The sequence below is a fragment of the Montipora foliosa genome, chromosome 3, assembly GCF_036669935.1.
Source record: "Montipora foliosa isolate CH-2021 chromosome 3, ASM3666993v2, whole genome shotgun sequence".
Taxonomy (NCBI): domain Eukaryota; kingdom Metazoa; phylum Cnidaria; class Anthozoa; order Scleractinia; family Acroporidae; genus Montipora; species Montipora foliosa.
Window position 1 is genome coordinate 12954378 of NC_090871.1, and position 18207 is coordinate 12972584.

Sequence of the window (18207 nt, forward strand, 5' to 3'; positions counted from 1 at the left end):
GTACATTTGTAAAACTTTCTTCTTCTGGGATTGCATTCGTTTATTTCTTCAAAAATATATACGTTGCAAAGCTTTGATATTAATCCCTGTATTAATGACAACAGTTCAATTTCCCTCAAGACTCGATTCTCTGGGTCCCATAGTACACTGTATGGCAGCTTCTGCTCTGCTTCTTTGTTAACAAAAACTAATAGCCTTGCGTAGGCTCCTTCAGGGACGAAATCTTGACTTCAACCAAACACAAGCTTTCTCACAACAAATGCAAATTAATATGATGTGACGTTACGCAAAATGGAAATAGAAAAGTGGGGATATCGAAAAACAATACAAAACCTTCTGGCTCAATAAGCAAATGAAAGTTACTAACGGTAAGTATAGAATGACTGAGAAATACGATTTTAACATAACATTAACTTACCAGCCTCTTTCTCAAAGCGAGGTCTAGTGCTGGCACTTTAACTCGCCTTGAAAACGAAGCTTGACTGGGTAAAATCGAAAAACTGTTGAAAAATTCACATCTTTACCAATATTTTTTCCTTTTAACAGGACCATACTTTTGGTAAACACTTGACATGCCAATCAACAAGTGACATGTATAAAATGAAAAGGCTTTGACGGATAAGTTTTCTAAATTAAAGAAAAACTGCTAAGATTGAAAAAGTGTGAAGGTGTCTTTTTGAAAATATATATTAAAAAAAGAACGATGTATACTGTGTTGATCAAATTAGCGTTGTATTCCCAGCTGGGAACAGCATTTTCAGCAATACTGAGTATAAATATCATGTATATAGGATATTATGTCTATAGGAACTTTGTATACTTAATGACCTTCAACGGAAATGATCACCACGGCAAAGAGAGTAGGAAAACAAGTACGGTGTAGCACGAAATATTTGCGGGACTTTTATTTTGTGGATTGGCGATTCTTAAGGTTTGCGGAAACAAATTTTTGCGGCTCGGATAGACTAAAATTTCCGCTGGGAACTACTTTTTGCGGTTTTCTTTACTCTTCAACGTTTATTACTTTTTTTTGGTAAAAAAACCCCCTCAATCATCGTGAACGGGTGGAAAAAATGTGGCATCCTAGAGGCCTTAGAAATGGTGTCCCTTCGGATGAGCCGTTCGAGCAAGTTTAACGTGACCTTTTGATTGACTGCTTTGACTTCGTTTCTTGTGCCTCAGAGACGTTTTGCTTGTAGAGAGCTCCGATTACTTTTTCTCAATGCAAATATCAAAATAAACGATCTTTTTTTACCCCAATGTATGACATAGTAACACAGGTGCATTGAAGGCCACTTTGAATTATGTTAACGGGATTAAATTTTTGCGGTTTTTAATTTTGCTGGTGTTTTTTTCTGCTGGAACTTACTTTTGCGGATCAAGTACTATCCACAAAATCCGCAAAAATTAAACCCCGAAAAATAAAAGTGCTACACGGTTTCCGTTCTTGAGTGAAAGACTCGAACCGATGAGCATGCGTGCTATCTTTTTCTCCCCAATCTTTTAAGGCTGACGTTGCTCAGAAAACGTTTTTTCTTTTAAGTATTGTATACCGCTTTTTGTCCGTAGTTGGAGCTCAGTGTGCTCCTCTGTCATTGTTCACTTCACCTAGGTTCGGGAAATGGAACGTTATCCAGCATTCTCACGCGTTTTTTCTTACAAAATAACCTTCCAAGCGTTAACATGAACATATATAAGGATCAGGCATTCAAGTCCGAATTAGATGATTTAGCTGAGATCGGGAAGCTCCGTTGATATTTAAAAAAAAAAGTAGGCGCACAATTTATGTCAAATACTGCATGCGTTAAACAAAATCATCGAAACGGAAAGATTGGCACAGGCTATGGTCAAACAGAGGCCAAGAGAACTAGGGCCCTTTGGTGGCAGTCCCACCGATGATATCTGTTGGCCTTTCGCCTGTTGTTTCTCCGGGCGCACGTGATTCTTGTGGATCACCGTCCACACTACTAACTCCCAACTCCCCTTCAGCACCATCTGAAAACTGAAACTTGGGATCGATTTTCACCGCGAGTCTCCTTAGTAGCTTGTTCTGGGATTCCAACATTTCCATGATCGACTTGATCCTCTTTTTGTTCTTCATCATCTCGGTTTTTAGTTCACTCTGTTCTGACGATTCACCGTCTTCAACTGCTACCGGGCTGATTTCGGCAAATCTTGCTTGTAGCCACTCCAATATTCTGGGAAGGAAAGTGAATCGAAAATGAAATGAATACGTTTATTTCACGAGTCACTAACTTTTGCAAGAATTAAGACTTCTCTTACGCACGAGGAGATGCGACGAGGTTTGTCCTTATTCTGGCTAGAAAATCGAGGGGAGAGCAAAATATCGGATGACGAGTAAGGGCATTTGCTCAGCCTCTGTCTGACCCAACTTTCCTTCAATACTTTTTGCTCTTCCGGGCTAAGATGGGAACAAGCTCCTCGGGGCTCCTCTTTCGTATGTGCACATTGGCGCAGGCTAATAATTAGCCGATTTAAGGGCGACTGCATTTTTGTGAACTTCGCCAAATGTTTTTTTTCAAGAACTGCTGAGTCTGAGAGTAGGGAAATTACATCGAGTTGCATTCCGCAACCATTTTAGACTAAATGGTAGTGATATTGAAAAAGACGCTTCATGGACATGTTATAATGATCAAACGCAAATTACATAAGTACAAAAATCTAAGAAGAAAACAAGGCCTCCATAGAACCAACAAGAGTACGAGTGAATTTAAATATGCCTCACACGATGCGAAAATAAAAACCTAATGCAAGAGAGGTTTTCGGACTGCGAACAGCAAGCGGAAGTGAGATTTTTCTATCTTTAACTTGTCTTGAGACTACCACATTTTTATCGCTAAGTATCTTTTCTCTGTAAGAAACAAATAGTTGAAAAACCTGGGAGAGACTACCGTTCTGGCATGCAAAATGTTCACTTCCGGTTTGCGTCCGAGTCTGAAAAACGTCACGACGCGACGACTCCACCTGCACGTTGCGAAGCAAATATACTCCCTAACTGAAAAACACTTTAAGAAAGAACACAATCAAATGCCTTCGGATCCTCATGGTGACCGCAATGACTTTTTGGAAAATGTGGGCATTTGGTTTTTCATTACCTCGTTTTACTGAATGTAGTTTCACGCTTTTCTTTTTGTATATATTACAAGACAATTTTATTTTGCATTTTGTGCTTATTTGCGTTTGATAATCGCGACATGTTGTCACGGAAATGTCATGTTTTTATATCCCTCAAAATTATTCTAAAATGATGAACGAATCAAAAAGCGTTTACTGCACCTGTGGAATCTTGACAGCTTCAACACGTTCGGTTTTTCTACATAAACCCCTAGGTAAGCCCTCCGAGTTAAGAAAGTGGGATAAGCTTCCTCTAGGTCGATTTGATATTGAAGCTGCATTTCCAGTCTCTTGATAGTGGCATACTTTTTCATGGTCTCTGTGTCTCCTACAGCCAAACCAACCTGCAAAAACACAAACACAAGTCCATCATCATCATCATCATCATCATCATCATCATCATCATCGTCGTCGCCGTCGTCGACGTCGTCGTTGTCATCATCATCGTCGTCGTCGCCGTCGTCATCGTCATCATCAACATTATCACTACCTTCATTTTCGTTGTCTTAGTCATCATATCTTTTGCTTACCAACGAATTGTAGAGTAGCTAGTCTCTCCGTGCATTTACCCTCCCAGTCATGACATACACCGGCAACTTCATGCTCTACTGTGAACAGCGTGTGGGTTCTTTTACGTCCCAAAGAGTTATGAACATTTACATATAGTGAGACGGGGCCTACTTGTCCTTATCCGAAAGATTAGAGATTCTAAACCATTTTCAGGATGTCATTACTATGGCAGCACCTGCTCCTCGGTTATTTTAAGACCCTGACTGTTAATCCGGCTAGAGTTTCAATCCACGACCACTCGCACAGTGACGCTCAATCAACTGAGCCAACTGGTCGGCGGTTGAGTGATGAACTAGACAACTGGACACTTTTTCAACAATTGAAGTATCTGGACAAATTAAGACATTGTTTAGCATTGATCGTATATCGCTTTGTTTCTCAAATGTTGTCCGACACTCAACGAAACCAAGGATCCAAAAGAGAATCCTTAATTTGGGCCCAGTAGCGAAAAGGGGGGGCAGAAGGTGGGGATAGTGACGTCTAAGAGCGTATTTCCTAGACTAGTGGTTTTGTTTTACGACTACCTTACTTTTGTTACCTTTTCAAGTTTCAAGATCATGCTGTTATGATGATGATGATGATGATAATGCCCCATGACCTCGGCCCAAACATTTTCCTGTCTGGCCCTCCCACTCCGTCAAAAAGTACATAATACCAATTCCCTTCATTCATCGGGGTTACCATCTCCGTCCTTCATTTGAAAATGGCGATAACGCACGATTGAACCTAGTGTAATGGCCTAGCTAACACGCGGCTCCTATAGTTCAGTGCCAGAGCATCCGAAGTAGGAATTGGAAGATCGCAGGTTTGACTCCAGAAAGTCTCCTTCAAAGTAACTTGCGATCAGACGTACTTTCCTTTAGAAAGGGCGTGAGAAGTAGGCCGTACTTTTCGCGCTCTATATCAGGAAGAGAACGCCAGATCGCAGGTTACCAGCAAAGGAGCACTTGAATTTTTTCCCACTATCCTCGAGTCACCATCCAAGAAAATCTTAGCCTGCGTAGTCAGTGCTAAAAGGGGAGGGAAAGAGGGAGGCAGGGAGAGCGACTACTGAAATGGGAGGGAACTCCCCAGTTCCATTTACCGCTTGCTATGCTATGAAAATCTTCTCTTCACTTCTCTACGCTTAGTGACCACTTAGTGACAACCAATGAAAAGGCCGGAAAACAAAAACCAATCCCAAATTACTCGCGCGATTTTTCCCGCGCTTTGAACAAGTTAGGTGGAATTGCTACGAATTTGTATTGGTTCATTGCGCTGTTTGCATCTGCTGTGATAGGTTTTTAGAAAGTTACTTTGGCATTTGTTTTACGACAGTCATTTGAAAACCGCTTACCATCTCAATCCCGGGAATGTATGAAAATCGTTTCATATTACTGATTTTTTTTCCCCAACAGCTCGCGCTCTCATTAGTGACTTCGAGGTCACATGACATCTAACAATAAAACTGTTTTCCGCCATAAGCCTCTGAGCGGGCAAAAGTGCAAAATATATGACGTCAGAGGGTAACAGCGCGAATGTTGACGACCGCCGTTGCTGTTGCCGTTCATTTTGTTTCCCTCGGCTGCGCCTCGGGGAAACATGGAGATTCTCGGGAAACAAAATGAACTGTTTCCCGAGGGACCAGTCATAAAGTGCTTAGTATATTGCAATTACAATTACTACACCTTTTGCTGTTCATTAGCAAAAAATAAAATTTCATTTGTGCCAATAGTGAGCTCAATAGTGCGAAACTATTTTTATTTACACCAAACATTCATTTACGCGAAAACGCATTCCATAACGATTTTAGCGTAAGCAGTAACATTCAGTACTACTAGTAATAGTTTCCACTGCATCTGCCGCCGCCTAAGATAGTATGAATGGCAGTTGAGATACGTTTAACATGTCGCCCCTGTTTCTGATTTGCGTCTGACAAATCGCCACCTCTTTTTTTCTGATTTGTGTCCAGACAAAATCAATTTCTGAGCCAGGCAACTCGATTTGCATCAGATCTGCTTCAATGCTTGATTTTTCAATCACTAATCCGAACAGCACTTTGGTTCTCTTTGCGAGTTTCAACTTCGTGACTCCTAAATCACCTCGGTCGTGTAAAACAATACCAATACCACTTGCGCGCCCGTTCAAGCAGTACCGATACCACTTTGCGCGCCCGGTTGAGCAAATCGAGATTGATTTCCCCTACAACATCTACCAAGTTATACATTTACGCGGGGACTTCTAGGTTGCATCCTCGGGTTTTGGCCAGAGGACAAAACCCTGCGGGGGCAATTAAAAGACAAGCATTTGCGTTTTTGGACAATTATTTACTTGGGATGTAACTTCATTTGCACAATAATCAAATGAAGGTACATCCCAAGCAAATAATTGTCCAAAGATGCAAATGCTTGTCTTTTAATACTATTGAATGTTACTACTTATGAAAAGATTGCTCATGAATGTATTTTCGCGTAAATAAATGATGTTTGGTGTAACTGAAAATAGTTTTGCACTATTGGTCTAACTACTGGGAAATATGAAATATTATTTTTTGCTAATGAACAGCAAAAGGTGTACAATTATCGAAATATTCAAATTTCCTTACCAGAAGGTTCATCAGGGCGATGGTAAGTAAAACCAAGCAGAGGAAAAGGAAGAAAAACGCAACTTGAGGAAACGGATTCAGCGGCTTCTGGTTTCTTTCGTTTTTTACTCCCATTGTATCTATGAACGTTGCTCCAAAGTCCAGCTCTCCGATCATCATCACCAACACTCGCAACAAGGAATGCCCAACAGTGTGGAATCCCATCTGAAGTAAAATGATAAAAATCGTTCAATATAAATCATTTGCTTTACCGGAGACTACGTTAAATCAGTAAAAGTTGGTCGATATATATAGTAACTCGTTGTACTCTATAAGAATCCCAAATGTTAGGACATGTTCCAAGCGAAAAATCATCTTGCTTCAAAAAGATCGGAGCCTGAGCTGCGATTTCGTTATTTACGGATCTCTGTGAGACACAGGTATGCTGGAGAAAGCAATGAAAGCATGTTATTTTAATGAAAATGCGAATATCACTGGAAAACGATCTTTTGACAAAATCATCGCTGCGGTCCAGTATAAGCCTGGATTTTTTTAACTAACCTTTATTTTAGATCTGATTAAGTTGTTTCAAGCCTTTGTTTTGTTTACTGTGAACTTCAGATTTGCAGCTCCAGTGTATGGCTTTCACTCTACCGTGATAAGCACAGTAATTTCAAATTAATTTGGCATGGGGTTGCTTTCATCAGAGTGGGATTGTTAGCATAATTGGTTTTCAATCCTTTGTTCACGCCGGCTTAGTGGTTACGATGACTTTTAAAAATACTTAATAAGAGTTAATCTTACAGAGCAACGCGCCCTACCGGGGCCACCAACAAACTTTCACATTCAACATACGTCAACTCAACAACCAATGCAACGGTGTTCAATTTACAACCATACGAACTTTGCAAGGAGGTGTGACTGTCAATCAAATTTGCACACACCCTTATTGGCGGATAATTTGTATAAAACCTTTGTTAGGTGGCCACGGTAAGGCGCGTCGGACTGTAAAACAAATTGACAAAAAAAAAAGAACTCTTTACCAAAACTGCAAGGTCAAAGATAAAATGAACTGAATAATAAAATAGAATATCGACATAATGCGCCGATCATTTCGAAACTTCAACATCCCCCCCCCCTTCCCGGACAAACCCCAGGTATTTGAACTTTTCGACATTTGATCGTTCAAATTCCCGCCCCCTCTGGCCAAAATGGTGTTCAAATGCCCTACTCTATCGTCGGATTTGTCTGTCAAACCCTACTAAGGAAACATCGTCGCCGGCTCTTGTGGTCTTCAAAAAAGCGTGACAATTTATGATGATGATGCAGTTTTTACCAGACTTGAGCTACTACAAAAAACACAACTTTAATATTGATACTATTAAAAGTGACTTGAAACACGGCAAAGGTTGTTTAACGAGGGTACTGTATACTTATCAACAACAGAACCTAGAGCGTTTACGACTTCACGTATTTTAAATTGTTCAGTGTCGGTTGATTACCTCTAACAGACACGTACAGCATTCAGATCTTTAACAATGAAATTGTATTCAATCTATAGTATGACAAAGACGAATTACGCAGCCAAAATTCCTTTGAAGACAAACTCTTCCATCTCGTCCAAACTCGTGTTTATTGCTGATAACAACTAGGGCGCCCAACCAAAAAAAAAAATGATTTGAAACCTGACACTTCCTGTTCAATTTTCCCCACCTCACGCAGGCAAAGGTCAGATTCCCCACTCCCCAGGCACAGAAAATAGTCAAATGCCCGGGGTTTGCCCGGGAAGGAGCGGGATGTTGAAGTTTCGAGTTGATCGGCGCATAAGACGGCCGGCGTCTTTTAAAACTGAGGTCGCCAGAAACTCTAAACGTCTTGCGAAGATGCTTGAACCAGGTTAAAGGTACTCTTATGAACATATACCAACCTGTTCTTTAAAGAAGATGTAAAACACCAATGCAAACCCTAAGAGCAGGAAGATGAAGACGGCCATCACTTGAAAAACAGTTTTGGTCACCTCAACATACATGGAAATGTAAGTGCCGAACAGGCGGTATCTTCGCAAGAAAAGCATCATGTTTGTGTAGCACACGAAGATCGCCAAAATCCCTACAATCCATAAGGAGCGTGGATCCTTCATAGAAGAGAACCACTCATCGAGGAGTTCCGGCGTTGTGACGAAGGGAACCATGAACAGGAAAGAAGTGATGTAGAGAGTCCAGTCCAGGTAATTGGAAAAGTCCTTAAAATACGTCCAACGTTGCATGTAGATTTGTAAAAATTCCTTCATTATGTGGATCACAGCAAATACCAAGATCAACGGTGCAACTACTTCGACATAGACGCTGTCCCGCTTGTAAATATCAGAGGGCTTTGGCTTAGAATCATCCAAAGTGTTTGGTCGACTCTTTGGCGGCCTGAGTGGCCTCGTGCCGTTGCCTGGTTTGAAGTCCTGGCCCGACCTTTGATTGACGATGAAGATACTAAAGAAGATCATCAGCAGAAGGTAGGTAATGAAGTCTACCATGAAGACAGCCCTGCCCAGTGTGGTCCACTTGAGCTCGTTGAATTTCAACGTGAGAGGATTCAGGAGGAGTCGTTCGCGCCTATGTTTGATCATCGCCTGGACAGCGGAAAATCTTCCTTTGGGTGACTTCACATGTGGATCGTGATCCAGATACTTAAAATCATAAGAGACGGTGTAGCCTGGGTCGCTTGGGCTGAGATGTTCACAGTGGTTAACACATTTATTGAAAACGACCTCAGCCGCGTCTGGAAAGTTTTCTATTAAGAGTGAAATCGCAGATTGGCCTTTTGATGTTTGGTAGTTTTCCAGTTCTACCCACCTGAAAAGAAAACCAAAACAATTGTTCATCAGCGAACGAGATGAGTAGCGAGGAACGCATGCAAATGGAGAGAACACTGCTGATGAACAGACTGCACGAGTCCCTAACCACAGTCGCTATCAAATGCGAGACAAAAAATACCTGGTTTTTAATATTATGCTATTTTTCGGAAACATTCTTTTGATGTTTGCATCAACCTAAACAAAGTTTTTTTTTTCAGAGGCGAGGTTTTCGCATAAAATTGATGGAAAACTAGTCCAGAGAGTTAATAACTTGCATTGTTTTATGTATCGAACCTCTCCAAAAGCATGCACTGCACGTTGAAAGAAGGAAATTCTTAGTTTTCATGGCTGTGAAAGGCGGGCAAACAAGAAATACAAACAAGAAATGTTTGCACGAGAACAGAGTCAGAGTTTGATTTTCCGAGGATAAATTTGGGAAACCAACCAGCATAGCCGCCTTAACCGTTAACGTTATGTGACATCCAAGAATAGGCCAAAGGAGTTAGGTCAAGAAACGATCATGGCTAAGACTTTGGCAACAGCAAAAGATAAGATTATTACTGACTAAGGGTATTTTCCTTTCGGAGAATCCAAAGACGGATTTTCCGAGCTTCGCCAGATTTCGCGACCGAAAGAAACGCGAAATCCGAACTGGATCTGTAACCGGGGTAACTCTTCATGAATGTGTCCAATATTATGGCAGCCTCTCACGAAACAATGTGTTTCCTACTGTTTCACGAATATATGGTGATACATAGACTTAACTGATTAGAGTGTAATGTGAAGTGCTACATGGTGAAACATGAAATTTTTCCAATCGGTGGTTCGAATAATGAGACTAGGGGCTTAACGCAAAATGATGGCAGAGTCGAAAAGGGGAATGACAAAGTGTGCTCCAGCTGGAAATGCCGCTGGTTCAACAGATTAATTTCGGATCTACTGAGAATGGAACAGCGCAGACCGCGAGTCCGTAAATCTGGGTTTCGATTCTTTGGATGTTAAATCCAGCGAATGCTTTATGAAAAGGATTCACCAGATCAAAAAACCGGATTTGGGTTTTAATCGAAAGGTACGCGAAATTCGCTTTAAGATGGAAAATTTGGCACACATTTGAGAACATTTCATTGCTGAACTTTGTAAATAACGTATATCACCAAATTTAATGTTATGACAAGAACACAAGCATATATTCAGGGTGAATTGGTTGAGCATGCGCACATAAGGTCAGCTAAATAAGACTGATGATTTCTATTTTAGAGTTGTTTTCAATTAAGTGTCGAAATTAATTAGTAAATTAGTTTGGTTTTTGTATTACTTCACTCAGTGATTGGTTCAAAGTTCTCGCGCCACTTCTTCAACCAATCAGAAGTGAAACCAATACCAATCGTGGCTCGCGCGTGCACATTTTCCCGCGCTTTGTGTCGGCTACGTGTAATTACTTCGAGTTTTGATTGGTTTACTGGATTGTCTCCGTCCTTTTTGATTGACCAAAGTAATTACTTTGGTTTTGGTTTTACGACACTCATATGAAAACCTCTCTATCTCATCTACATTGGGGAAGCGAAATGTACTGTACAACCTACCACAAGTTGCAAAATTGGTGAGACACTCTTTAAAAATACACCTTTTCTAGCTTTCAGTACCTGCGAATCTACAATTCCAACCTTCCCCACCTCCCACCTCCGTCTCCCCCTTTAAATGGTGACTGTTCAAGTTTTCAGCATTATTTTGCATTGCTAACAATATTGATAAGGGTGGGGGGTGGGGGGGGGGGGGGGGGTTAATAACGCCCCAAGGTGATGGGCCATTTTACAGTTGTTTGCTAAGTGACCTACAATAGCCTATGAATGGCTGCGAGGCTGCCGGTGACCTTGCATTGATACAGAACTCAGTGCTTTTATCACGTAAATTGGGTTGTTGTATTTCTAATTGGTCTACATTAACATTAGAAAAACACAAAGGTTTATATCAAAGCAGGGTCACCGGCAGCCTGGCTTCCATTCTTAGGCCAGGTAACTTAGCTACAACTGTAAAATCGTCTTTTTTGCAACCTGTTATAGCAAGGACTTTGATCGCCGGCCTTGGCCTCGTTCAAGAGGCTCAGCTATCTCCTCGCATAGGAAATCATTAACTGAGAGGCGGCACTGGCAGGAAATTCACATTTGATCTAAACATTTCGTTTGAAACTGTTCAAGCAAGGCTATAGCCGATCACAGGTTGTCTTTTACAAAAACAAAGACAGAGGGAGACCAAAGAAGAGCGTCATAACCCATAATACAAATCTCAACCTTTTGTGCTTGCTGATTGCCATAGCAGCATCACTTGATCCCGATTTGGCAGCTGTTTCCAAACAGGCGCATTCTTGGTTGTTATGAAGCGTCAAACTTGCACCGCGATCCAAGAGTAAAGTGACAACGGCACCATGACCTTGAGTAGATGCCACATGTAAGGCAGTGTCACCGCGCGCGTCTTGCAGATCCGGGGAGGCTCTGAAGTCCAACAAAATCTCAACACATTTTAGCTGGTTATTTTTTGTAGCCCACATGAGAGGCGTTCGGTGTTTATTGTCCCTACTGTCAACTTCTGCCCCCAAATTCAGAAGTGTCAGACACGATTTCCTGTGCAAAACAAAAACGAAAGTTATCTATTAAAAGCTGCGATAAGACATATCTAAACATATTAAAAAGTATTGACTAAAAACTTTGTTAAAAGACGACGATGTTTTTGACTTTAGTTAAACATAATTATCACGTCAAAGTAATTTAAAAATTGCAATCTATAATGCGCCGATCAAATTGAAACTTCAACATCAATCTGAATTTCTAAAGACCTTACATTGGTATTCTTTCAAAGGATCTTTACAACCGTGAGCTTGCAAAAAAAAAAAAAAACGAAATACATCTGCATTACATAAGGCCAACGAACAAAACTAGCAGTGTTATTTTTTTTAAGATACAAGAAACTTTTATTTTCAGAAAGCAATTACCTTTGACCCTTTCTTGCTGCACTGTGTAAAGGGGTTCTTCCTTTATCATCTCGCGCATTCAATCTCGACAGGTGTTTTGCCAGTGCTTCAACATGTTTGGATGAGCTTCTTTCTGCTGCAAGGTGAAGAGGAGTCTTGTGGTGCTCGTCTTGGAAAGACATACTATGGCGTTCCTGCTTGGATAACACCAGCTCAAGGATCTGCAAAAAATTGCTTACGCGTGATGAAACTAAAACAAACTAAAAATAGCTGTCAATTTCATCAATCTTTCAATCGTTTAGCGCAGAATAAATGAATTCAAAGAGTGCAGTGGAACGAGCTTTACGCGAATTACGACTAAACAGAAAATTGGCAACGAGGCACTACCTTCCTTTCACAACAGGCAAACTGCTCACAGAACAAGAACGTGAATTGGAATCTTTGACATTCATTGGATACATTTAACCAAACAGTTTCCCTTAAATACCTTTATATTCTCTGTTGTGGCAGCGTAGTGTAGGGGTACTCTACCGAACATATCTCCTTTGTTCAAATTATGTGCACCGGACCGCTTGTCCAAAAGCATTCCCAACACGTTCAAATGTTCGTTTTCCACAGCAATATGAACACAGGTTTTCGTAAGAAGATCGGTGGCGTGGATGTCTGCTCCACGGGTATGGAGAAGAAGGGCTGACTCTATGTGACCGGCAGCAACAGCGTTCAAAAATGGAGAACGTCCTTGAATGTCCCGTGCATCTAGTTTGGCTTCCTTCTCCACGAGAAAGTCAATAACTTTCGTCTGGTTGAATAGGGCAGCCCTATGTGTGGTAATCAATTAATCAAGTAATGGATGAAGCGAAACAGTCAGAGAAATCAACGAGATTTCTACCTTTGGCCCATTTTTTTTTTTTTTTTTTTTTTGCCATTTTTTTGATAACACTCTAAGAAACTGCTGAAATATGCTGGTCCCTGTTCAGGAGCTAAAATGACAAACGCCTAAGTCGTTGAAACAATGCTGAAAAATGTCTTTAATTGCTAATAGAGCGATTTTCAATTGAGTGTCAAAAGTAATTAGATAATTACTTTGGTTTATGATTACTTCACTCAGTGATTGGTTCAAAGTTCTTGCGCCATTTTTTCAACCAACCAGAAGTGAAACCAAAACCAATCGTGGCTCGCGCGTGCACATTTTCCCGCTCTTTGTGTAGGCTACGTGTAATTACTTCGAGTTCTGATTGGTTTACTGGATTGTCTCAGTCCTTTTTGATTGACCAAAGTAATTACTTTGGTTTTGGTTTTACGACACTCAATTGAAACTCGCTCTAGGCCAGATTAACTTGTTGTATGTCAGTTTAATAATGCCTCCCAAACACAGCACTGGAAATTAGCAACATTATCCAGGCGACTTGCTACGAACTTGAAAAACGTACGGCCGACATTTTTCCAGTGCAATCCGTTTCAATCTTGTCCATTAGTGTCCATCCATGCTTCTCTTTCCTTTTGCAGTATTTCTTTTATGTTGTTCAACAGTTTTAAGTGGTTATTGCAAGGTTTCATTCTCAGGCTACGTTTTGAGCATTTTGGGTGTCATGAAATTAGATCATTTTGCATGGCATTTTGCCCTTTAATTAGTTACAGTGATCAGCGTTATTTGGATTCATTTGTTTATATTCGAAACTTGCTGATAGCTCATCCCAGTTGACCCAATCCTATAGTGCAAAGCCAAAAACTAAACTTGGCTACTGACAAAATTAATAAACTTACTTGTGAAGAGGAGTTTTTGCGTCTCCGTCTTTCGAATTCACATCGGCTCCTCGTTCTATTAACAACTCTGCCATTTCAAGGTTACCTTTAAGAGCTGCCAAATGAAGCGCCGTCCCTGAGCTACATTTTGGAACGTTGACACTAGCTCCATGGTCGAGGCATAATTCGGCAGTTTTCACATCATTATTCCACGCCGCCAAATGCAAGACAGTGTTACTTTGCAAATCTTCTTCCATTAACATTTCCCTCTCGTTGGTATCAACATCTCTGTCGGCAGCTGAAAATAGATTTTCAGCATGTATTATACTTTCACGTCTTGTGATAAACGTACATTTTCATCGGCAAAATTGTCGATCGAGTTAACTCACAGCTCGTCTCGGTGCTGCACCACTAAGGTCTTAACTGGACAAACCGAACAAACGGATGTTTCGTTAATCTGATAAGAATTTTGTTAAGAGGTACGGGATAGAAGGCCTTCGTTTACTTCAGGCAATGACATGAAAATAACTCAGCACTGAATTGGCTTAGGAGAGTCACAATGCATTATGTTATCCTCACAATAAGACATGACGGTGTATCGCCTTTTTCAAGAGCCAGTCGGGGAAACTGAGGGTTTAACTTAAACGCACCTTACACTGCATTACAAACTACAAGGTTTAGAGAGATGATTTTCTTGAGGAAGGAACCGGCCGAGACGTTAGCTAAATTAATGGAAAATGAAAATGACCCAAAACAAGCAACATGTTTCATGAAGCCAGTGTTCCCGTGTGTTGGTCGAGTAACATTTGCATCGGTATGACATTTGCTATATTGCTTATCACTCACTGAGTCTTATAATGAATTAAGAATAAATTAGGATCTCACCTCGATTCAAAATCAATCGAGCGACTTCCGAATGAGAGTTATGTATGGCAGAATGGAGTGGTGTCATCTTGTCAGCGGCAATCGCTTTGATGTTCGCTCCATGGTTCAGCAGGATTTGGCAAACGTTTTTGTGGCCTTCACTACTGGCCAAATGAAGTGCTGTCTTTCCAGAGCTATCTTTGGCATCAACAAGAACATCAGGCCGATCCAAAAGAATTTTAACGATCTCTTCGTTTCCTCTTCTGGCAGCAAGGTGCAGAGGCATGCTTCCGTTTTTATCTCTGCGCGTTGGATCTGCCCCGCGGGGTAGCAGTACGTCGACAACGGCGGAAAGGCAATTAAACCTGCAACGGAAGGGTAAGGTTATTAATTTGGCAGTTTTTTAAATAAACGAATGCTTTCTTCACCCTGTGTGTCTACTTTCGTTTAAGTTAATGAACTAAACACTGGCATTCGGAGGGACTTCAAATTAATTTATTCCTTCCTTATGCGTCCAGGCATTCAGTCGTAAGTCAACTCGCTAACTCATTTCACTTAGTCACGAACTCTTCGGCGTGCTACCATAATGATACTTGCTTATTCCGAGAGTAGTTAATTTGTCAGTCTTCGAAAATTGTCGGAGTTCAATAGTTGAAGACGTGCTTGATCAGAAACCAAAAAGCTGGTACCAACTACTACGAAAATCACCGAACCGTAGAACGGGCCGGACTTTTTTTGTATTGCGACCACTCCCACTTTCTTTGATAAATTCCACAAATTCCTAAACACGCCACAAAGATTGAAATGGCCGAGAAAATTACATGATACCGGGGCGACTTTTGCACCGGTGCGAGCTCTCTCCGGTTCCCTCTCTTAGCTCTGAATTTGTTTAAATGATCCCACCAAAATATGTCATGCTGGCGCGACTCACACCGGCGCGAATTCACCCCAGTTGCCGCACCGGAGGGAAAATTTCGTTCCGGCGCGAAATCTTGCAACGGTACCATGTAAACGAGGAACGCAGTGGGCTGGAATAGGTAGCGCATGCGTACTTTTCCTCAGTAAATCAAAAGATGGTTTCTACACCACGCTGGACGTTGGCGAGAGCGCATCAATGCTGAGTGTTCTATAACTGATAACTGCCAGGTTGTTTCTTCGAGCGATAAGCTTGCTCAAGATACCGTTCGTAAAAATATTTAACTGAAAAGAAACCAGTGATAAAGTCGCCTCTACTCGTTATCTTGAATTACGAAGAAAAATAATAATGGCGAACATGTCCAAGCTACATGCGTGACATCTCCTCTTGATAGGTTTGTTTTGCATTATGAAATGAAATGCCTGCAATTCACGTTGTAAAATGATGTACCACTTATCAACATTTTCCATATGAACCTTATGTTTTATAAGAAACGATTTAGAAATACATGAAACAAGAAATATAAGTGACAGAAACCGACGTTTCGGTGCATCTTGCGCCATTAATGATTATCAAGGTTACAAAGATAAAATGCGGTTTGTGAAAAGGCTAAGTTGAAACGAATTGGCATAAAAGAGTGCCAAGCTAATTACATGAATACTTTAGCACAAAGGAAATCCGACTGTACATTCAATGCTGGTTAAGATATTGAATACACAGCATTTCAATAACAAGGCAGTCAAATTTGTTTGTGCATTTCTTGATTACATTGAAGAGATCAGGATCAGATCAGAATGCTGCAGTGTCTGTCAAACGACAACTTAGAGATCTTAGCAGCAAGGGGCAAAAGACCATTCAACCCGTATTTACTAGCCGCAAGATTAAACAAGATCTAAGCTTGCGTGAGCCCAAGCCTAACATAGTAACCCAGCAATGCGTTGTTTATTTATTCAAGTGTGACCTGTGCGATGCAGGTTATGTCGGGTACACAAAGGGCCACCTTCACACGCGCGTTGAGGCACACCGTCAAAAGGCGTCATCTATTTACAGGCATTATTGCAAAGAACATAACACTGCTGTTCCGAACAATTTCTTAGCACGCTTCAATGTAATCAAGAAATGCACGAACAAATTTGACTGCCTTGTTAATGAATTGCTGTGTATTCAATATCTTAAACCAGCATTGAATGTACAGTCGGATTCCCTTCGTGCTAAAGTATTCTATTCATGTAATTAGCTTGGCACTCTTTTATGCAAATTCGTTTCAACTTAGCCTTTTCACAAACCGCATTTTATCTTTGTAACCTTGATAATGGCGCAAGATGCACCGAAACGTCGGTTTCTGTCACTTAACCTTATGTTTGGTCAAGTCATATATTATATTATCGCATTGATAAATATTGTTGCGGTTTTATGCTGCAATACGTGCAGCGAACATTGTGTACCTCGGTCGTTTTGTTTTCTGGACATTTTGTCTTTGACACAAAGGTACATTTAATTGAAAATGCCACAGAAAGAATAAACATGTTGTAGCGAGAATGAAAAATGGATGTCAAATGACACATATGCTCCTGTCCCCAAGGTGGCCGTTGTGGAGAGATTCGCCTGTAGTAAACACCCAGATTGGTTGAGTTGCAGGTAGGGTCATTGCTGTTATGATGTTTCATTAATTCCTTTTGTACATCATCAATTATTTGGACATTTGGCCAAAGAAATATCTTTTCAGGCTGGTGGCAAGCCAACGGTGAATCACTAAACACCGTGACAGAAATGCTTGACAGGACTCGTGCAGAGATCTTTTTAATTCCTGAATCTGCATATTTCTAAAACAGTAAGTACTTGAAAGGGCACAATTATAACACGAAAATCGAAAGAAAGGGCTATTTGAAGAAAAATTGTAATTGCAATAGAAAACAATTCGACCGTCTTTCTGGTGAAAAAGTCACGCCGAGCTCCATTACTCGGCCAAGTTCTGAATAAGAAAATTTGGTTTATCAACGGAGTTGATAATGTAAATTGACCACCGTACAGAGATTCTAAAAGCAGACGTTTCGAGCGTTAGCCCTTCGTCAGAGCGAAGGGCTAACGCTCGAAACGTCAGCTTTTAGAATCTCTGTACGGTGGTCAATTTACGTTATCAACTCCGTTGATAAACCAAATTTTTGTATACTACTTCCCCACCGACGCAGCACCACAGTTTCTTTAGAAACTACCCCTTCATTCATATGAATAAGAAATTCGTTTTGTCACGCAACGCCTTGGGTATATAATTTACAAAAGGCATGGGCAAATACCAATTATTTTTTTGCCTCGCTCTGCGGGCAGGATGCTCAAATTCTAAAAAAAAAACATAGTTTTCGAAATTCTAGAAGAGTATTCCTCAGGTTCGAGTCAAACAAATTAAACTCTGCCACGAACAACGCCCCAACTCCACCTACAAAGAGAATTATGCTAATTTTACAATGCGCTTGACAAATACTCAAGTGTTCATTTAAATTTAAAGTGCTACATTGGGCTACAGGATTTTTTAATCACCAATCTCTGTAATTAAACAGTACGCTTCTTGAACAGCAGCCACAGTGACATCAACAACTAATCAAAGA

The 18207-nt window shown here is 40.8% G+C and overlaps 2 protein-coding genes across 4 annotated transcripts in view; one reads left to right on the forward strand and one right to left on the reverse strand.

The window, feature by feature from the left end:
• Positions 1-18207, reverse strand: part of LOC137996800 (transient receptor potential cation channel subfamily A member 1-like) — a 19110-nt gene continuing 903 nt past the window's right edge. Inside the window, exons 2-10 of the mRNA XM_068842384.1 lie at positions 14710-15053; positions 13846-14122; positions 12569-12899; positions 12103-12302; positions 11405-11734; positions 8196-9114; positions 6290-6493; positions 3298-3479; positions 1-2198 (exon numbers count right to left, since the gene is read on the reverse strand). Of these exons, the coding sequence (XP_068698485.1) occupies positions 1868-2198; positions 3298-3479; positions 6290-6493; positions 8196-9114; positions 11405-11734; positions 12103-12302; positions 12569-12899; positions 13846-14122; positions 14710-15053 (3118 nt within the window). The 3' untranslated portion in view covers positions 1-1867. The remainder of the gene's footprint in view (positions 2199-3297; positions 3480-6289; positions 6494-8195; positions 9115-11404; positions 11735-12102; positions 12303-12568; positions 12900-13845; positions 14123-14709; positions 15054-18207) is intronic.
• LOC137996798 (transient receptor potential cation channel subfamily A member 1-like) overlaps positions 15757-18207 on the forward strand; it is a 25590-nt gene continuing 23139 nt past the window's right edge. Inside the window, exons 1-3 of one of the 3 annotated variants that reach the window (XM_068842382.1) lie at positions 15757-15998; positions 17187-17242; positions 17331-17435. The gene's annotated coding sequence lies outside the window, so the exon portion shown is untranslated. Of the gene's footprint in view, positions 15999-16872; positions 17436-18207 lie in introns of those variants that run through there. The other 2 variants (XM_068842381.1, XM_068842383.1) reach the window with 2 other exon arrangements.